Here is a 22,537-nt window from a genome sequence, read left to right on the forward strand (position 1 = left end):
TCCCTGTTTTGCTCCTCCCACTCCTCCCACATTGCGGTAGTATTGTCCGTCAGGACCTGAACCCACTGACCGCAAAGGGATGGGAGGAAGGCCTTGAGAGCCAGACGTACAGCCCGCAACTCCAACAGATTGATATGAAAAATCTGTTCCTCTGGAGACCAAAGCCTTTTGATCTCCAGATTCCCCCAGATGAGCTCCCCACCCTAGAGTGGAAGCATCCGTTATGACCGTGGTCACTGGTGGTGACTACGTGAACAGCCTTCCTTGGGAAAGATTGTTGTCCGCAATCCACCACTTCAAGTCCGCAGCAGCATCTCTGGAGATCTTGACAGAACCTTCGAGATCTCCTCTGTGTTGAGACCACTGCCTTCGGAGGCACCACTGAAGAGCCCTCATGTGCCAGCGAGCATGCGTGACCAACAGTATGCAGGAGACAAACAAACCGAGCAGACGAAGGACCTTGAGGACTGGAACGACCGCTCCATTTCGAAACATTGGAACCAACTCCTGAATATCTTGAATCCGCTGAGGCGGAGGAAAGGCTCGATCCAATGTTGTATCCAGTACTGCCCCTATGAACAGGAGGCGTTGAGAGGGCTCTAGGTGAGATTTGGGCACGTTCACCGAAAAGCCCAGGTCGAACAACAACTGGGTTGTTGACTGCAGATGATGCAACACAAGCTCCGGTGACTTGGCTTTGATCAACCAGTCGTCCAGGTAAGGGAATACTGCTATCCCCTTTCTCCTGAGCTCTGCCGCCACCATCGACATCACCTTCGTGAAGACTCGAGGTGCTGAAGTAAGACCAAATGGGAGGACCGCAAACTGATAGTGCTGCGACCCTACCACAAACCGGAGATACTTCCTGTGTGACTTGAGTATCGGGATATGAAAATAAGTATCCTGCAAGTCGACAGACACCATCCAATCTCCATTGTTCAACGCCAAAAGCACCTGAGCTAGGGTCAGCATCTTGAACTTTTCCTGCTTGAGGAACCAATTCAAGATCCTCAGGCCAGAATTGGTCTCAACCGACCATCCTTCTTGGGAATCAGGAAGTATCTTGAGTAACAACCTTGACCCCTTTCCTGCTCTGCGACCAACTCCACCGCGCCCTTTAATAGGAGGACTTGAACTTCCTGTTCTAGCAACAGGAGATGTTCTTTTGAACAATACGATGGGCGGGGCGGGATGGGGGGCGGAAACTCCCGAAAGGGAAGGGTGTAGCCTTTCCCCACAATGCTGATAACCCAAGTGTCCGATGTAATAGTCTGCCACTTGTGAAGAAAGTGTCGCAACCTTCCCCCTACAGGAGAGGAGTGAGTGGGGACTGGTGGAAGCCTAAGGCTGCTTCCCCTGCTGCACCCCTCCAGAGGACGAGGAAGAGGCAGAGTGCTGCTGAGAGGCTCCCCTGGTGCGGATCCTACCTCTCCCTCTAATCGATCTAAAGGCGAGAGAAGAGGCAGGTTGCTGGTATCTCCCCCGAAAGGAAGCAGAGGAAGAACCCCGTCCAAAACCACGATACCTCCTAAAAAAACCTAGGAGGCGGCAGAAGAAGGGGCTTGCAGTCCCAGTGACTTGGCTGTGGCTCTGCTCTCTTTAAACCTTTCCAAGGCTGAATCCGCTTTGGCTCCAAACAGTTTGTCCCCATCAAACGGGAGGTCCAACAGGGTCGACTGCACGTCCGCAGAGAACCCTGAGTTGCGGAGCCAAGCCTGTCTTCTCGCCACCACAGCCGTGCCCATCGCCCTAGCCACCGAGTCGGTCGTATCCAACCCAGACTGGATAATCTGGGTGGCGGCAGCCTGGGCATCCGAAACAATGTTCAAAAGTCCTTGGGGAAGCTCCGTATACGAAGATGATATGTCGTCCATAAGAGCATGGATGTATCTCCCCAAAATGCAAGTCGCGTTGGTGGCCTTCAACGCCATACTGCAGGACGAAAAAATCTTTTTGAATTGTGCGTCCAACTTTTTGGAGTCCCTGTCCCCTGGTACCGTCGGGAAAGATCCAGGCGCTGATCTAGAAGAACAGGAGGCTTGCACCACCAAGCTCTCCGGCGTAGGATGTCTAGACAGAAAGCCAGGGTCAGATGGCGCAGCCCGATATCTCCTGGCCACAGCCCTATGAACAGCCGAGGAAGACACTGGCTTCTTCCACACCTCTAACACCGGATCAAGCAAAGCCTCATTGAATGGCAAAAGAGGCTCCGCTGCAGTAGAAGCCGGATGTAGCACCTCAGTCAGCAAATTCTGTTTCGCCTCTGCCACCGGCAAAGGCAGTTCCAGAAAGTTAGCTGCCTTTCTTACCACAGCGTGAAAGGTAGCAGCCTCCTCCGTATACTCCCCTGGAGATGATAGGTCCCACTCAGGGGAAGTATCCAGCCCACTGGCTGTATCCAGACCATGAAGTCCATCACCAGAGTCCTCAATCTCTCCTTCCTCCAAGACTCGTTGGTATTCTTGTTCTTCCAAAAGACAGAGAGCACGCCTTCTAGAGTGCAGCCTTTCTTCGATACGCGGAGTCGACATGGCCTCCGCCGAAGTCGAGGATCAGCGCCGATCTCTGGGTCCATCCGACGCCATGTCCGGCGCCACAGGCAGCTTCGGCACCGAAGTAGGAACCGGATGAAGAGAGTCGCGTCTTGGAGCTTCTGATGGTCCCGCCGGAGTCACAGGTAGAAATCCCGAAGTCAACGGGATGGAAACCTCTGGGGCCAAAACCTCTGGAGCCACCGGAGCGGCCACCGACGCAGACATCGGCGCCGAGCCCACATTCCCTAAAGGGAGAAAGGGCATAAAGGGTGCCGGCCGTAAAGGCGCCGGAGCACCCAAGGAAAAAGCCAACGGCCCCGACGGACCAACTGGAGCACCTCCTGGAGCCATCTGCTGAAAGATGGTATACATCGCATTCAAAAATGCGGTATTATCGGCTCCAGGGGCAGGAAAAGCTGGATACTGGGGTGCCTGGATCGAAGGCGACCCCGACGCCAGCCTCGACGTCTGCGACGCCGGAGAAAACACCTGAGGCTGCGTCACCTCAATCACTGAAGTCTGTCCAGGCGAAGTCGGTGACGCCGGAGAAGGCAACGGCGTCAACGGATGTGGCGTGACTGTGGGACTGACCTCCCAAGTCTTTCGACGCCGAGCCGAAGGCGGCCTCGAACGAGACTCCTTGCTGGAATGACGCCGTGAATCCCTACGGCGCCGGGAGTCTCGATGACGCCAATGAGACCTCGCCGAGGAGGACTTCTTATGATGCCTTTTTTCCTTCCTCTTCGACTTCGCCATGAAGAGTTTAGCCTCTCGTTCTTTTAGGGCTTTTGGATTCATGTGTTGACATGAATCACATGTTGCGACGTCGTGATCGGAGCTTAAGCACCATAAACAGTCGGAGTGAGGATCAGTAATGGACATCTTGCCCCCACACTCCCGACAGGGCTTGTAACCAGACTTTCTCTGAGACATAATAACCGCAGAGAAAATTCACACAGCAGAAAATATATACTGTAACCACGAAAGTAACAGTAGCTCCCTCGAAGATAACCGCTTCGAATGCACGGAAAAAAGGGAACTGACGTCGGCGAGGACCTCTTATTGCCTGTATGACGTCAGACGGCGTCGCGTGGGCTAATGTGACGTCCTCGTCGACGTGCAGAAGCTGGGAAGAAGATTTCCGTCGAATGCTGGCACCATGGGAGTATTCATTAGGTGAGGAATCCACAGGTAGTTGTATCCATCAGAAAGTGCACTTACAAAACCTTTAGCACCCTCTAGAAGTCCCTAGTAAATTGCACCCCTGGTACCTAGGGCCTGGGGTACTAAAGAAGGTCCCTAAGGGCTGCAGCATGAATTATGCCACCCTCAGGGGCCCCTCACCAAAAGCACACAGTGCTGCCATCGCAGGCTGCGTGACTTGGTGCAGACAAAAGTGAAAACACAACCAGTCACCCATTCCTCTGTGCAAGATCCCCTACCAGTGTATATGATATTTTTAAGTCAGCCCTACAGAAGGAATTTAAGCCCTAAGGAAGGGTGCATTATTTATAGGTGAGGACTAATCTGCATGAGCAGATATGCTTTGTTATGCCTTTGTATATTCTTAGACATAGTAAGTGAACTGGGGAGCCTTTTTAGGCACATGTAGTGGACGCTGGTCAATACGAGTTCCCCAGCTACATGATGGTTTCACTGAAACTAGTGAAGTTTGGTATAAAACATCTGTAAGGAAATGCCTCCTTGGCATGGTTGCCCCCTGACTTTTTGCCTTTGCTGATGCTATGTTTACAATTGAAAGTGTGCTGAGGCCTGCTAACCAGGCCCCAGCACCAGTGTTCTTTCCCTAACCTGTACTTTTGTATCCACAATTGGCAGACCCTGGCATCCAGATAAGTCCCTTGTAACTGGTACTTCTAGTACCAAGGGCCCTGATGCCAAGGAAGGTCTCTAAGGGCTGCAGCATGTCTTATGCCACCCTGGAGACCTCTCACTCAGCACAGACACACTGCTTGCCAGCTTGTGTGTGCTAGTGAGGACAAAACGAGTAAGTCGACATGGCACTCCCCTCAGGGTGCCATGCCAGCCTCTCACTGCCTATGCAGTATAGGTAAGACACCCCTCTAGCAGGCCTTACAGCCCTAAGGCAGGGTGCACTATACCATAGGTGAGGGTACCAGTGCATGAGCATGGTACCCCTACAGTGTCTAAATAAAACCTTAGACATTGTAAGTGCAGGGTAGCCATAAGAGTATATGGTCTGGGAGTCTGTCAAACACGAACTCCACAGCACCATAATGGCTACACTGAAAACTGGGAAGTTTGGTATCAAACTTCTCAGCACAATAAATGCACACTGATGCCAGTGTACATTTTATTGTAAAATACACCACAGAGGGCACCTTAGAGGTGCCCCCTGAAACTTAACCGACTATCTGTGTAGGCTGACTAGTTTTAGCAGCCTGCCACAAACCGAGACATGTTGCTGGCCCCATGGGGAGAGTGCCTTTGTCACTCTGAGGCCAGTAACAAAGCCTGCACTGGGTGGAGATGCTAACACCTCTCCCAGGCAGGAATTGTCACACCTGGCGGTGAGCCTCAAAGGCTCACCTCCTTTGTGCCAACCCAGCAGGACACTCCAGCTAGTGGAGTTGCCCGCCCCCTCCGGCCAGGCCCCACTTTTGGCGGCAAGGCCGGAGAAAATAATGAGAATAACAAGGAGTCACTGGCCAGTCAGGACAGCCCCTAAGGTGTCCTGAGCTGAGGTGACTCTAACTTTTAGAAATCCTCCATCTTGCAGATGGAGGATTCCCCCAATAGGGTTAGGATTGTGACCCCCTCCCCTTGGGAGGAGGCACAAAGAGGGTGTACCCACCCTCAGGGCTAGTAGCCATTGGCTACTAACCCCCCAGACCTAAACACGCCCTTAAATTTAGTATTTAAGGGCTACCCTGAACCCTAGAACATTAGATTCCTGCAACTACAAGAAGAAGGACTGCCCAGCTGAAAACCCCTGCAGCGGAAGACCAGAAGACGACAACTGCCTTGGCTCCAGAAACTCACCGGCCTGTCTCCTGCCTTCCAAAGAACTCTGCTCCAGCGACGCCTTCCAAAGGGACCAGCGACCTCTGAATCCTCTGAGGACTGCCCTGCTTCGACGACGACAAGAAACTCCCGAGGACAGCGGACCTGCTCCAAAAAGACTGCAACTTTATCCAAAGGAGCAGCTTTAAAGAACCCTGCAATCTCCCCGCAAGAAGCGTGAGACTTGCAACACTGCACCCGGCGACCCCGACTCGGCTGGTGGAGAACCAACACCTCAGGGAGGACCCCCGGACTACTCTACGACTGAGTACCAAAACCTGTCCCCCCTGAGCCCCCACAGCGCCGCCTGCAGAGGGAATCCCGAGGCTTCCCCTGACCGCGACTCTTTGAACCTAAAGTCCCGACGCCTGGGAGAGACCCTGCACCCGCAGCCCCCAGGACCTGAAGGACCGGACTTTCACTGGAGAAGTGACCCCCAGGAGTCCCTCTCCCTTGCCCAAGTGGAGGTTTCCCCGAGGAATCCCCCCCTTGCCTGCCTGCAGCGCTGAAGAGATCCCGAGATCTCTCATAGACTAACATTGCGAACCCGACGCCTGTTCCTACACTGCACCCGGCCGCCCCCGCGCTGCTGAGGGTGAAATTTCTGTGTGGACTTGTGTCCCCCCCGGTGCCCTACAAAACCCCCCTGGTCTGCCCTCCGAAGACGCGGGTACTTACCTGCAAGCAGACCGGAACCGGGGCACCCCCTTCTCTCCATTCTAGCCTATGTGTTTTGGGCACCACTTTGAACTCTGCACCTGACCGGCCCTGAGCTGCTGGTGTGGTGACTTTGGGGTTGCTCTGAACCCCCAACGGTGGGCTACCTTGGACCAAGAACTGAACCCTGTAAGTGTCTTACTTACCTGGTAAAACTAACAAAAACTTACCTCCCCTAGGAACTGTGAAAATTGCACTAAGTGTCCACTTTTAAAACAGCTATTTGTCAATAACTTGAAAAGTATACATGCAATTTTGATGATTTGAAGTTCCTAAAGTACTTACCTGCAATACCTTTCGAATGAGATATTACATGTAGAATTTGAACCTGTGGTTCTTAAAAATAAACTAAGAAAAGATATTTTTCTATATAAAAACCTATTGGCTGGATTTGTCTCTGAGTGTGTGTACCTCATTTATTGTCTATGTGTATGTACAACAAATGCTTAACACTACTCCTTGGATAAGCCTACTGCTCGACCACACTACCACAAAATAGAGCATTAGTATTATCTATTTTTACCACTATTTTACCTCTAAGGGGAACCCTTGGACTCTGTGCATGCTATTCCTTACTTTGAAATAGCACATACAGAGCCAACTTCCTACATTGGTGGATCAGCGGTGGGGTACAAGACTTTGCATTTGCTGGACTACTCAGCCAATACCTGATCACACGACAAATTCCAAAATTGTCATTAGAAATTGATTTTTGCAATTTAAAAAGTTTTCTAAATTCTTAAAAGACCTGCTAGGGCCTTGTGTTAGATCCTGTTTAGCATTTCTTTTAGAGTTTAAAAGTTTGTAAAAGTTTGAATTAGATTCTAGAACCAGTTGTAGATTCTTAAAAAGTATTCCAACTTTTAGAAGCAAAATGTCTAGCACAGATGTGACTGTGGTGGAACTCGACACCACACCTTACCTCCATCTTAAGATGAGGGAGCTAAGGTCACTCTGTAAAATAAAGAAAATAACAATGGGCCCCAAACCTACCAAAATACAGCTCCAGGAGCTTTTGGCAGAGTTTGAAAAGGCCAACCCCTCTGAGGGTGGCAACTCAGAGGAAGAGGATAGTGACTTGGAGGACAATTCCCCCCTACCAGTCCTATCTAGGGAGAACAGGGTCTCTCAAACCCGGACTCCAAAAATAATAGTCAGAGATGCTGGTTCCCTCACAGGAGAGACCAACACCTCTGAAATCACTGAGGATAGCCCCAGTGAAGAAGACATCCAGTTAGCCAGGATGGCCAAAAGATTGGCTTTGGAAAGACAGATCCTAGCCATAGAGAGGGAAAGACAAGAGATGGGCCTAGGACCCATCAATGGTGGCAGCAACATAAATAGGGTCAGAGATTCTCCTGACATGTTGAAAATCCCTAAAGGGATTGTAACTAAATATGAAGATGGTGATGACATCACCAAATGGTTCACAGCTTTTGAGAGGGCTTGTGTAACCAGAAAAGTGAACAGATCTCACTGGGGTGCTCTCCTTTGGGAAATGTTCACAGGAAAGTGTAGGGATAGACTCCTCACACTCTCTGGACAAGATGCAGAATCTTATGACCTCATGAAGGGTACCCTGATTGAGGGCTTTGGATTCTCCACTGAGGAGTATAGGATTAGATTCAGGGGGGCTCAAAAATCATCGAGCCAGACCTGGGTTGACTTTGTAGACTACTCAGTGAAAACACTAGATGGTTGGATTCAAGGCAGTGGTGTAAGTAATTATGATGGGCTGTACAATTTATTTGTGAAAGAACACCTGTTAAGTAATTGTTTCAATGATAAACTGCATCAGCATCTGGTAGACCTAGGACCAATTTCTCCCCAAGAATAGGGAAAGAAGGCGGACCATTGGGTCAAGACAAGGGTGTCCAAGACTTCAACAGGGGGTGACCAAAAGAAAGGGGTCACAAAGACTCCCCAGGGGAAGGGTGATGAGACAACCAAAACTAAAAATAGTAAAGAGTCTTCTACAGGCCCCCAAAAACCAGCACAGGAGGGTGGGCCCAGAGCCTCTTCACAAAACAATGGGTACAAGGGTAAAAACTTTGATCCCAAAAAGGCCTGGTGTCATAGCTGTAAACAGCATGGACACCAAACTGGAGACAAGGCCTGTCCCAAGAAAGGTTCCACTCCAAACTCCCATCCAGGTAACACTGGTATGGCTAGTCTCCAAGTGGGATCAACAGTGTGCCCAGAGCAAATCAGGGTCCACACTGAAGCTACTCTAGTTTCTGAGGGTGGGGTGGATTTAGCCACACTAGCTGTCTGGCCGCCTAACATGCAAAAATACAGACAGCAACTCTTAATTAATGGGACTAGAATAGAGGGCCTGAGGGATACAGGTGCCAGTGTCACCATGGTGACAGAGAAACTGGTTTCCCCTGGCCAATACCTGACTGGAAAAACTTACACAGTCACCAACGCTGACAATCAGAAAAAAGTACATCCCATGGCAATGGTTACTTTAGAATGGGGAGGGGTCAATGGCCTGAAACAGGTGGTGGTCTCCTCAAATATCCCAGTGGACTGTCTGCTTGGAAATGACCTGGAGTCCTCAGCATGGGCTGAGGTAGAACTAAAAACCCATGCAGCAATGCTGGGTATCCCTGAACTGGTGTGTGTGAAAACAAGAGCACAGTGCAAGGCACAGGGTGAACAAGTAGAGCTGGAGTCTGGAAGAATGGCCCAGCCTACCAAGAGGAAAGGAAAGTCAGTTGGGAAACCAACTGCAACACAGCCAAAGAAAGGGAACCTCTCTTCTCAGGAAGAAGTTCTGCCCTCTGAGGGAGCTGAGCCTTTGGAGCTTGAACCTTACCAGGTTGAGCTCTTAGGCCCAGGGGGACCCTCAAGGGAGGAGCTGTGTAAGGGACAAGAAACCTGTCCCTCTCTTGAAGGCCTTAGGCAGCAAGCTGCTGAAGAGTCCAAAGGCAAGAAAAATGGAACACATAGGGTCTATTGGGAAGATGGACTCCTGTACTCTGAGGCCAGAGACCCCAAACCTGGTGCCACTAGGAGAGTGGTAGTGCCTCAGCTGTTCAGGAAGTTCATCCTAACATTGGCCCATGACATTCCCCTTGCTGGACATTTGGGACAAACCAAGACGTGGGAGAGGTTAGTCAACCACTTCTACTGGCCCAATATGTCCAACATGGTTAAGGAGTTTTGCCTCTCCTGCCCCACCTGTCAAGCCAGTGGTAAGACAGGTGGGCATCCAAAGGCCCCCCTCATTCCACTTCCAGTGGTGGGGGTGCCCTTTGAAAGAGTGGGTGTGGACATAGTTGGTCCACTAGAACCTCCCACAGCCTCAGGAAATATGTATATCCTGGTAGTAGTGGATCATGCTACCAGGTATCCTGAAGCTATTCCCCTTAGGTCGACTACTGCCCCTGCAGTAGCCAAGGCCCTCATTGGTATCTTTACCAGAGTGGGTTTCCCTAAGGAGGTGGTGTCTGACAGAGGTACCAACTTCATGTCAGCATACCTAAAGCACATGTGGAATGAGTGTGGAGTGACTTATAAATTCACTACACCATACCATCCACAAACTAATGGCTTAGTTGAGAGATTCAACAAGACATTAAAGGGCATGATCATGGGGCTCCCAGAAAAACTCAAAAGGAGATGGGATGTCCTCTTGCCATGTCTGCTTTTCGCTTACAGAGAGGTGCCACAGAAGGGAGTAGGATTCTCACCCTTTGAACTTCTGTTTGGTCATCCTGTAAGGGGACCACTTGCCCTTGTTAAAGAAGGCTGGGAGAGACCTCTCCATGAGCCTAAACAGGACATAGTGGACTATGTACTTGGCCTTCGCTCTAGAATGGCAGAGTACATGGAAAAGGCAACCAAAAACCTTGAGGCCAGCCAACAGCTCCAGAAGTTTTGGTATGACCAAAAGGCTGCACTGGTTGAGTTCCAACCAGGGCAGAAAGTCTGGGTTCTGGAGCCTGTGGCTCCCAGGGCACTCCAGGACAAATGGAGTGGCCCTTACCCAGTACTAGAAAGGAAGAGTCAGGTCACCTACCTGGTGGACCTGGGCACAAGCAGGAGCCCCAAGAGGGTGATCCATGTGAACCGCCTTAAGCTCTTCCATGACAGGGCTGATGTGAATCTGTTGATGGTAACAGATGAGGATCAGGAGGCAGAGAGTGAACCTCTCCCTGATCTTCTGTCATCAGACCCAAAAGATGGCACAGTAGATGGAGTGATCTACTCAGACACCCTCTCTGGCCAACAGCAAGCTGATTGTAGGAGAGTCCTACAACAGTTTCCTGAACTCTTCTCCTTAACCCCTGGTCAGACACACCTGTGTACCCATGATGTGGACACAGGAGACAGCATGCCTGTCAAAAACAAAATCTTTAGACAGTCTGACCATGTTAAGGAAAGCATCAAGGTGGAAGTCCACAAGATGCTGGAATTGGGAGTAATTGAGCGCTCTGACAGCCCCTGGGCTAGCCCAGTGGTCTTAGTCCCCAAACCTCACACCAAAGATGGAAAGAAAGAGATGAGGTTTTGTGTGGACTACAGAGGGCTCAATTCTGTCACCAAGACAGATGCCCATCCAATTCCAAGAGCTGATGAGCTCATTGATAAATTAGGTGCTGCCAAATTTCTAAGTACCTTTGACTTGACAGCAGGGTACTGGCAAATAAAAATGGCACCTGGAGCAAAAGAAAAGACAGCATTCTCCACACCTGATGGGCATTATCAGTTTACTGTTATGCCCTTTGGTTTAAAGAATGCCCCTGCCACCTTCCAAAGGTTGGTGAATCAAGTCCTTGCTGGCTTGGAGTCCTTTAGCACAGCTTATCTTGATGATATTGCTGTCTTTAGCTCCACCTGGCAGGATCACCTGGTCCACCTGAGGAAGGTTTTGAAGGCTCTGCAATCTGCAGGCCTCTCTATCAAGGCATCCAAATGCCAGATAGGGCAGGGAACTGTGGTTTACTTGGGACACCTTGTAGGTGGAGGCCAAGTTCAGCCACTCCAACCCAAGATTCAGACTATTCTGGACTGGGTAGCTCCAAAAACCCAGACTCAAGTCAGGGCATTCCTTGGCTTGACTGGGTATTACAGGAGGTTTGTGAAGGGATATGGATCCATTGTGACAGCCCTCACTGAACTCACCTCCAAGAAAATGCCCAAGAAAGTAAACTGGACTGTGGAATGCCAACAGGCCTTTGACACCCTGAAACAGGCAATGTGCTCAGCACCAGTTCTAAAAGCTCCAGATTATTCTAAGCAGTTCATTGTGCAGACTGATGCCTCTGAACATGGGATAGGGGCAGTTTTGTCCCAAACAAATAATGATGGCCTTGACCAGCCTGTTGCTTTCATTAGCAGGAGGTTACTCCCCAGGGAGCAGCGTTGGAGTGCCATTGAGAGGGAGGCCTTTGCTGTGGTTTGGTCCCTGAAGAAGCTGAGACCATACCTCTTTGGGACTCACTTCCTAGTTCAAACTGACCACAGACCTCTCAAATGGCTGATGCAAATGAAAGGTGAAAATCCTAAACTGTTGAGGTGGTCCATCTCCCTACAGGGAATGGACTTTATAGTGGAACACAGACCTGGGACTGCCCATGCCAATGCAGATGGCCTTTCCAGGTTCTTCCACTTAGAAAATGAAGACTCTCTTGGGAAAGGTTAGTCTCATCCTCTTTCGTTTGGGGGGGGGTTGTGTAAGGAAATGCCTCCTTGGCATGGTTGCCCCCTGACTTTTTGCCTTTGCTGATGCTATGTTTACAATTGAAAGTGTGCTGAGGCCTGCTAACCAGGCCCCAGCACCAGTGTTCTTTCCCTAACCTGTACTTTTGTATCCACAATTGGCAGACCCTGGCATCCAGATAAGTCCCTTGTAACTGGTACTTCTAGTACCAAGGGCCCTGATGCCAAGGAAGGTCTCTAAGGGCTGCAGCATGTCTTATGCCACCCTGGAGACCTCTCACTCAGCACAGACACACTGCTTGCCAGCTTGTGTGTGCTAGTGAGGACAAAACGAGTAAGTCGACATGGCACTCCCCTCAGGGTGCCATGCCAGCCTCTCACTGCCTATGCAGTATAGGTAAGACACCCCTCTAGCAGGCCTTACAGCCCTAAGGCAGGGTGCACTATACCATAGGTGAGGGTACCAGTGCATGAGCATGGTACCCCTACAGTGTCTAAATAAAACCTTAGACATTGTAAGTGCAGGGTAGCCATAAGAGTATATGGTCTGGGAGTCTGTCAAACACGAACTCCACAGCACCATAATGGCTACACTGAAAACTGGGAAGTTTGGTATCAAACTTCTCAGCACAATAAATGCACACTGATGCCAGTGTACATTTTATTGTAAAATACACCACAGAGGGCACCTTAGAGGTGCCCCCTGAAACTTAACCGACTATCTGTGTAGGCTGACTAGTTTTAGCAGCCTGCCACAAACCGAGACATGTTGCTGGCCCCATGGGGAGAGTGCCTTTGTCACTCTGAGGCCAGTAACAAAGCCTGCACTGGGTGGAGATGCTAACACCTCTCCCAGGCAGGAATTGTCACACCTGGCGGTGAGCCTCAAAGGCTCACCTCCTTTGTGCCAACCCAGCAGGACACTCCAGCTAGTGGAGTTGCCCGCCCCCTCCGGCCAGGCCCCACTTTTGGCGGCAAGGCCGGAGAAAATAATGAGAATAACAAGGAGGAGTCACTGGCCAGTCAGGACAGCCCCTAAGGTGTCCTGAGCTGAGGTGACTCTAACTTTTAGAAATCCTCCATCTTGCAGATGGAGGATTCCCCCAATAGGGTTAGGATTGTGACCCCCTCCCCTTGGGAGGAGGCACAAAGAGGGTGTACCCACCCTCAGGGCTAGTAGCCATTGGCTACTAACCCCCCAGACCTAAACACGCCCTTAAATTTAGTATTTAAGGGCTACCCTGAACCCTAGAACATTAGATTCCTGCAACTACAAGAAGAAGGACTGCCCAGCTGAAAACCCCTGCAGCGGAAGACCAGAAGACGACAACTGCCTTGGCTCCAGAAACTCACCGGCCTGTCTCCTGCCTTCCAAAGAACTCTGCTCCAGCGACGCCTTCCAAAGGGACCAGCGACCTCTGAATCCTCTGAGGACTGCCCTGCTTCGACGACGACAAGAAACTCCCGAGGACAGCGGACCTGCTCCAAAAAGACTGCAACTTTATCCAAAGGAGCAGCTTTAAAGAACCCTGCAATCTCCCCGCAAGAAGCGTGAGACTTGCAACACTGCACCCGGCGACCCCGACTCGGCTGGTGGAGAACCAACACCTCAGGGAGGACCCCCGGACTACTCTACGACTGTGAGTACCAAAACCTGTCCCCCCTGAGCCCCCACAGCGCCGCCTGCAGAGGGAATCCCGAGGCTTCCCCTGACCGCGACTCTTTGAACCTAAAGTCCCGACGCCTGGGAGAGACCCTGCACCCGCAGCCCCCAGGACCTGAAGGACCGGACTTTCACTGGAGAAGTGACCCCCAGGAGTCCCTCTCCCTTGCCCAAGTGGAGGTTTCCCCGAGGAATCCCCCCCTTGCCTGCCTGCAGCGCTGAAGAGATCCCGAGATCTCTCATAGACTAACATTGCGAACCCGACGCCTGTTCCTACACTGCACCCGGCCGCCCCCGCGCTGCTGAGGGTGAAATTTCTGTGTGGACTTGTGTCCCCCCGGTGCCCTACAAAACCCCCCTGGTCTGCCCTCCGAAGACGCGGGTACTTACCTGCAAGCAGACCGGAACCGGGGCACCCCCTTCTCTCCATTCTAGCCTATGTGTTTTGGGCACCACTTTGAACTCTGCACCTGAGCGGCCCTGAGCTGCTGGTGTGGTGACTTTGGGGTTGCTCTGAACCCCCAACGGTGGGCTACCTTGGACCAAGAACTGAACCCTGTAAGTGTCTTACTTACCTGGTAAAACTAACAAAAACTTACCTCCCCTAGGAACTGTGAAAATTGCACTAAGTGTCCACTTTTAAAACAGCTATTTGTCAATAACTTGAAAAGTATACATGCAATTTTGATGATTTGAAGTTCCTAAAGTACTTACCTGCAATACCTTTCGAATGAGATATTACATGTAGAATTTGAACCTGTGGTTCTTAAAAATAAACTAAGAAAATATATTTTTCTATATAAAAACCTATTGGCTGGATTTGTCTCTGAGTGTGTGTACCTCATTTATTGTCTATGTGTATGTACAACAAATGCTTAACACTACTCCTTGGATAAGCCTACTGCTCGACCACACTACCACAAAATAGAGCATTAGTATTATCTATTTTTACCACTATTTTACCTCTAAGGGGAACCCTTGGACTCTGTGCATGCTATTCCTTACTTTGAAATAGCACATACAGAGCCAACTTCCTACAACATCTCTCATTAATAAACCCTCACTGATTCCGGTGATGGATTTATTAATACATGCAGCCAGAGGGCACATTAGAGGTGCCCCCTGGAAGCCTAACCGACTGCTAGTGTGTTGACTAACTGGTCTGAACCAGCACGGCCACCGTAAATGGATTTCTGACCTCCTGAGGTGAAAGCCAGAGCTCTCGGAGGCCAAGAACAAAAGCCTGCAGTGGGTGTAACTGTTATCACATCTTCCAGACAGGATGGACATTCCAGGGCGGGAAGCTTCAGAAGGACCAGCCATCTTTATGTGACCCAGGTCTCTCCAAATGGCGGCGGTGACCACTCCATCCTGACCCCACTTCTTGGCGCCAAGACAGGCGGAAAAATTAGTAAAATTAGGAGGTGTGCCCACATCATGCCAGTCCCACCCCTACCACAGCCAAAACCAAGTTTCCTACAAGGGAACCCCTAGACATTTCGGACAGTATGGAAAATGTCACTTACCCAGTGTACATCTGTTCGTGGCATTAGTCGCTGCAGATTCACATGCTGTGCATAGTCCGCCGTCTGGTGTTGGGTCGGAGTGTTACAAGTTGTTTTTCTTCGAAGAAGTCTTTTCGAGTCACGAGACCGAGGGACTCCTCCCACTTCGGTTCCATTGCGCATGGGCGTCGACTCCATCTTAGATTGTTTTCCCCGCAGAGGGTGAGGTAGGAGTTGTGTATGCTAATAATAGTGCCCATGCAATGGAATAAATACGTATGTACAAAATGAAGGTTTAATGTAATATATTTACAAATGTACAAATGTTCAAGATCTACTTCTAAACGGCTACAGGCTCCCGGGGAGGAGGGTGGGCGCATGTGAATCTGCAGCGACTAATGCCACGAACAGATGTACACTGGGTAAGTGACATTTTCCGTTCGGTGGCATGTGTAGCTGCAGATACACATGCTGTGCATAGACTAGTAAGCAGTTATCTCCCCAAAAGCGGTGGTTCAGCCTGTAGGAGTGGAAGTAGTTTGAAATAAAGTTCTTAGTACAGCTTGACCTACTGTGGCTTGTTGTGCAGCTAACACATCTACACAGTAGTGTCTAGTAAATGTATGAGGCGTAGACCATGTTGCTGCCTTACATATTTCGGTCATTGGAATATTTCCTAGAAAGGCCATAGTAGCACCTTTCTTTCTGGTTGAGTGTGCCTTTGGTGTAATAGGCAGTTCTCTCTTTGCTTTAAGATAGCAGGTTTGGATGCACTTTACTATCCATCTGGCGATACCTTGTTTTGAAATTGGATTTCCTGTATGAGGTTTTTGGAAGGCAATAAATAGTTGTTTTGTCTTCCTAATTTCTTTTGTCCTGTCAATGTAGTACATTAGTGCTCTCTTGATGTCTAATGTATGTAGTGCTCTTTCAGCTATTGAATCTGGCTGTGGAAAGAACACTGGTAATTCCACTGTTTGGTTTAAGTGGAACGGTGAGATAACCTTTGGTAAGAATTTTGGATTTGTTCTTAGAACGACCTTATTTTTGTGTATTTGAATAAATGGTTCTTGTATGGTAAATGCCTGTATTTCACTTACTCTTCTTAGAGATGTGATGGCAATGAGAAATGCAACTTTCCACGTTAAGTATTGCATTTCACAAGAATGCATGGGTTCGAAAGGTGGACCCATGAGCCTTGTCAAGACAATGTTGAGGTTCCATGAAGGAACAGGTGGTGTCCTTGGTGGTATAATTCTCTTTAGGCCCTCCATAAACGCTTTAATGACAGGTATTCTGAATAGGGAAGTTGAATGAGTAATCTGCAGGTAAGCAGATATTGCTGCGAGATGTATTTTTATGGAAGAGAAAGCTAGATTTGATTTTTGTAAATGTAGTAAATATCCTACTACATCTTTTGGAGATGCATGCAATGGTTGGACTTGATTATTATGGCAGTAACAAACAAATCTTTTCCATTTACTTGCATAGCAGTGTCTAGTGGATGTCTTCTAGCTTGTTTTATGACTTCCATACACTCTTGTGTGAGGTTTAAGTGTCCAAATTCTAGGATTTCAGGAGCCAAATTGCTAGATTCAGCGATGCTGGGTTTGGATGCCTGATCTGTTGATTGTGTTGTGTTAACAGATCTGGCCTGTTGGGTAGTTTGACATGAGGTACTACTGACAGGTCTAGTAGTGTGGTATACCAAGGTTGTCTTGCCCATGTTGGTGCTATTAGTATGAGTTTGAGTTTGTTTTGACTCAATCTGTTTACTAGATATGGAAGGAGAGGGAGAGGGGGAAAAGCGTACGCAAATATCCCTGACCAATTCATCCATAGAGCATTGCCTTGAGATTGCCGGTGTGGGTACCTGGATGCGAAGTTTTGGCATTTTGCGTTTTCTTTTGTTGCAAATAGATCTATTTGAGGTGTTCCCCAAATTTGGAAGTAAGTGTTCAGGATTTGGGGGTGAATTTCCCATTTGTGGGCCTGTTGGTGATCCCGAGAGAGATTGTCTGCTAGCTGGTTCTGGATCCCTGGAATAAACTGTGCTATTAGGCGAATGTGGTTGTGAATTGCCCAATGCCATATTTTTTGTGTTAAGAGACAACTGTGTCGAGTGTGTTCCCCCTGTTTGTTTAAATAATACATTGTCGTCATGTTGTCTGTTTTGACAAGAATGTATTTGTGGGTTATCATTGGTTGAATGCTTTCAACGCTAGAAATACTGCTAACAATTCTAGGTGATTTATATGAAACTTTCTTTGATGTACGTCCCATTGTCCTTGGATGCTGTGTTGATTGAGGTGTGCTCCCCACCCTGTCATGGAAGCATCTGTTGTTATCACGTATTGTGGCACTGGGTCTTGGAAAGGCCGCCCTTTGTTTAAATTTGTACTGTTCCACCATAGAAGCGAGATGTATGTTTGGCGGTCTATCAACACCAGATCTAGAAGTTGACCCTGTGCATGTGACCATTGTGATGCTAGGCACTGTTGTAAGGGCCGCATGTGCAATCTTGCGTTTGGGACAATGGCTATGCATGAGGACATCATGCCTAGGAGTTTTAATACCATCTTTGCGTGTATCTTTTGTGTTGGATACATAGCTTGTATCACCTTGTGAATTTTTTTAACCCTTTGTGGACTTGGAGTGGCTATCCCTTTTGTTGTGTTGATTGTCGCTCCTAAGTATTGCTGTGTTTGACACGGCAAAAGGTGTGACTTTGCATAGTTGATGGAGAAACCCAGTTTGTAAAGGGTTTGTATAACATAATCTGTGTGGTGTGAACACTTTGTTAGCGAGTTGGTTTTGATTAACCAATCGTCTAGGTACGGGAACACGTGTATTTGCTGCCTCCTGATATGTGCAGCTACTACTGCTAGACATTTTGTAAAGACTCTTGGTGCTGTTGTTATTCCGAATGGCAACACTTTGAATTGGTAATGTATTCCTTTGAATACGAACCTTAGGTATTTCCTGTGCGAGGGATGTATCGGTATATGGAAATACGCATCTTTTAGATCTAACATTGTCATGTAGTCTTGCTGTTTCAGTAGTGGTATTACATCTTGTAACGTGACCATGTGAAAGTGGTCTGATTTGATGTAGGTGTTTAGTGTTTTGAGATCTAATATTGGTCTCAGACTTTTGTCCTTTTTTGGTATTAGAAAGTACAGTGAGTAAACTCCTGTGTTCTTTTGTGTTTTTGGTACTAATTCTATTGCGTCTTTTTGCAGTAATGCTTGAACTTCTAGTCCTAGAAGGTCTATATGCTGTTTTGACATATTGTGTGTTTTCGGTGGGACGTTTGGAGGGAGTTGGAGAAATTCTATGCAATAACCATGTTGGATAATTGCTAAGACCCAAGTGTCTGTTGTTATTTCCTCCCATGATCTGTGGAACTGGCTTAGTCTTCCCCCCACTGGTGTTGGGTGAAGGGGTTGTGTGACCTGTGAGTCACTGTTTATTTTGAGGGGTTTTGGGACCTTGAAACTTTCCCCGGTTTCTTGGAAATTGGCCCCCTCTGTATTGGCCTCGAAAGCCACCCCTTTGATATTGTCCCTGGTAGGTAGGTGGTCTTGTTTGTGAGGTGCTGGCTTCTGTGGCTTGACCTCGAAACCCTCCTCTGAAAGTTGTTTTGCGAAATGTGCCAAATGTGCCTCTGCCCTGCGGGGAATAGAGTGCGCCCATGGCTTTGGCTGTGTCAGTGTCCTTCTTTAATTTTTCAATTGCAGTGTCCACTTCTGGGCCAAACAATTGCTGTTCATTGAACGGCATATTGAGCACTGTCTGTTGTATCTCAGGTTTGAAGCCAGATGTGCGCAGCCATGCGTGCCTCCTTATTGTCACAGCAGTATTTATTGTTCTTGCAGCTGTATCTGCTGCATCCATAGAAGAACGTATTTGGTTGTTGGAGATATTTTGCCCCTCTTCAACCACTTGTTTCGCTCGTTTGTGGAATTCTTTGGGGAGGTGCTCGATGAGATGCTGCATCTCGTCCCAATGGGCCCTGTCGTATCACGCTAGGAGTGCTTGCGAGTTGGCGATGCGCCACTGATTTGCAGCTTGTGCTGCAACCCTTTTCCCAGCTGCATCAAACTTGCGGCTCTCCTTGTCCGGAGGTGGTGCGTCGCCTGATGTATGCGAGTTGGCTCTTTTACGAGCTGCTCCTACGACTACTGAATCTGGTGTCAGTTGTGATGTAATAAAAGCAGGGTCTGTGCGCGGTGCCTTGTATTTTTTCTCCACCCTTGGAGTTATTGCTCTGCTTTTAACAGGCTCCTTGAAAATCTGTTTAGCGTGCCTTAGCATTCCTGGGAGCATGGGAAGGCTTTGATAATGGCTGTGGGTGGAGGACAGGGTGTTAAAGAGGAAGTCATCCTCAATAGGCTCCGAATGTAGAGATACATTATGAAATTCGGCTGCCCTAGCTACCACCTGTGCATATGCTGTACTGTCCTCACGTGGTGAGGGTTTAGTTGGGTACGACTCTGGACTATTGTCCGATACTGGAGCATCATAGAGGTCCCATGCTTCCTGATCATCCTGGCTCATGGTGGTATGAGCTGGTGATTGTGGTGGAGTCTGTGCCGGTGATACATGAGTTGACTGTGGTGGAGAGGGTGGTGGAGTTACCCTCTTTACCACCTTTGCTTGTGGTGGCTTGTCTTGTTGTTGGAAGTCAAGTTTCCTTTTCCTTCTGATTGGGGGAAGAGTGCTGATTTTCCCTGTACCCCTTTGGATAAAGATCCGCTTTTGCGTGTGATCTACCTCTGTAGTTTGTAATTCCTCCTCAAATCGGTGTCTTTTTAGTTGGGAGGACAGTGATTGTTCCTCTGAGTAGGAACTGGTTTTTGGTTCGGTTGCCGGGTGTTTTGGCACCAAAACCGTGTCTTTAGTTGTTTTCGGCTCCGACGAGATCTTCCTCTTTTTCGGTGTCTTGGCCTCTCGGTGCCGACCATCTTCGGTGCCGCTATCTCTGTGCCGAGCAGCTTCGGTGCCGCTATCTCGGTGTCGAGCCTTTTCTGCACCACTCTTTCGGTCCCGAGAGTGTTGCGTGCCTGTGTCTCGACCTGAGTCGGACGACTTCGGCACCAGCTCGCCCTTTTTCGGTGCCGATGGACGGTCACCTACTTTATGGGTTATGCCATGGCCTGTTGGCAGTGGCGTCCCCTGGGCTTTCTCTGTTTGTTCGTGTGATCTTTCTTTCGACGGTTGGTTGCTCGTCGACGTCGAATTCTTCGGAATCCGATTCGCGGATGGAGAAAGTTTCTTCTTCTTCCTCGAACCCTTGTTGTCCTGTCGGCGTGGAAGCCATCTGCAACCTCCTGGCTCTTCGGTCCCTGAGCGTTTTTCTCGACCGAAACACGCGACAGGCCTCACACGACTCTTCCTTGTGCTCGGGGGACAGGCACAAGTTACAGACCAAATGTTGGTCTGTATAAGGATATTTACTGTGGCATTTAGGACAGAATCGGAACGGGGTCCGTTCCATCAGTCTCGATGTTGCACGCGGTCGGGCCGACCAGGCCCCGACGGGGGATCGAAAATACCCCGAAGGGTTACCGGAGCTCTTTAAGGCTCGGTGTCGATTTGCCCTAACTATCCCGATACCGAACGAAACAATACCGACTAATTTTCCGTTGATTCTGACTAACTTTCCGACCCGAAACACGGAGCGAAAAGGAACACGTCCGAACCCGATGGCGGAAAAAAAACAATCTAAGATGGAGTCGACGCCCATGCGCAATGGAACCGAAGTGGGAGGAGTCCCTTGGTCTTGTGACTCGAAAAGACTTCTTCGAAGAAAAACAACTTGTAACACTCCGACCCAACACCAGACGGCGGACTATGCACAGCATGTGTATCTGCAGCTACACATGCCACCGAACACCTACTTTTTGTATACTATATAAAGAGCCAGCATACTACAGGCTGCACTTGTGTTATCTCATACAGTCAGACAAAAGACCATCCTGGATCAGAAAATGTCTGGATTGGATCCAGAATTGGCGCCGCTGGATTAAAGACTGGCAACGGAGACATCAGATGCAGTGTAGCCTTCGGTGCAGGTATGGTGAGTATGTGGCATCACTGACTGAGGAAGGGCAGGGGCCTAATACTGGCAATCAATGCCAGGGTAGAATCTGACAGTAAAGGTCTGAATGGCGGTCTCAGGGAATCCATGGTGTACCAGGGTGCTCCAGAGAGGCCCTGAATTATAACAATAGTTGCAGTATTGACTCTTTGAAGGCCCCAACTTTCTATGGGGTAGACAATGGTCTGGGAAACTCAGGGTTATCAGGACCAGTTTAGGAACAAACTCACAGTGGGACAAATAGGGAAGAGTGTGGTTCTTTATATGCCAACTATGCAACTTCTGCCTGAAATGGGAGTTATGGAAAGTAACTAATCCCACTTACACTTCTTATATTTATCATAAGACCTAACTTTCCAATTCATTCTCGACTTACTTGCGGATAATAGCTTTGAGCGGAACTGAGAACGAGACCAAGATCTAGAGCGGACCTGTCTTGGAGCATATGCCTTGTTTAAGGGGGTAAGCAAAGTTTAACTTCGCCTCACGCCAACTGATGGCCTGTGGATCCATCAAAGAGCATTGGTCATAGGACTTAAGAGTTGTGCCATGACCCAAGACACAAAAAACTTCATACGGGTCCATGACAAATATATATATTTTTTAAATCATGGAGCTGTTTGAAGCCTGAAGTCTTCAGGGGAGACATTCTTCTATGCACACTGCCATAAAATTTTTTAAAAAAAAGACTTTGGGGGATCGGTAAGACACAGACAAAAAATGTTGGTGCATAACCCTGGATCTGCATTAAAAGGGAAGAAAAGAAAGGAACCACCATCAGCAGGCAGGGGTGGCACCTATGTATGGTTCCCTGCTATCACGTCTGGAGGTAAAGAGAAACTCCACAAGGTGTGACATTGAAACACCAGATCTATGCACATCAGAGAGACATAACCAGCCGGTAAGACAAGAACAGAATCAAGAAAAGGTGCTAATGATTAGGTTTACTGTAGCTGTCTTACCGCTCTGCAGATCATTCACAGACATCCGGCAGACCAATACTGCTGCAGCCACACCTTCTGTCACTATGGGAACTTGAGTGCTCTGGGAAGATGCCTTCTCCACAGTTTGCACCAGCAATGGAAGCAGTTCCTGGGCCTGCTGGAGTGTGTCACCTAGGCAAAGAAATGTGTTCAGATGAGCAAGAATTAAGCAATCAAAAAGGCTATTGCTCTGGCATGGGTAAACATAAAAACTACTCATGACAAATAACTGCTGAAGTAGACTCAAACAAAAAATATACACAGAATATGAAATGACCTGGCTACAGCCTCTGCTGGATAGATCAAAAGAAAGCAAT

The 22,537-nt window shown here is 48.8% G+C and overlaps 1 protein-coding gene across 2 annotated transcripts in view; it reads right to left on the reverse strand.

Annotated features, from left to right (window-relative positions):
- Positions 1 to 22,537, reverse strand: part of GCN1 (GCN1 activator of EIF2AK4) — a 1,158,386-nt gene that overhangs the window by 909,417 nt on the left and 226,432 nt on the right. For both annotated transcript variants that reach the window (XM_069215038.1, XM_069215039.1), the window contains exon 15: positions 22,200 to 22,352. In XM_069215038.1, the coding sequence (XP_069071139.1) occupies positions 22,200 to 22,352 (153 nt within the window). The remainder of the gene's footprint in view (positions 1 to 22,199; positions 22,353 to 22,537) is intronic.

This window comes from Pleurodeles waltl, chromosome 11, assembly GCF_031143425.1.
Source record: "Pleurodeles waltl isolate 20211129_DDA chromosome 11, aPleWal1.hap1.20221129, whole genome shotgun sequence".
NCBI lineage: Eukaryota > Metazoa > Chordata > Amphibia > Caudata > Salamandridae > Pleurodeles > Pleurodeles waltl.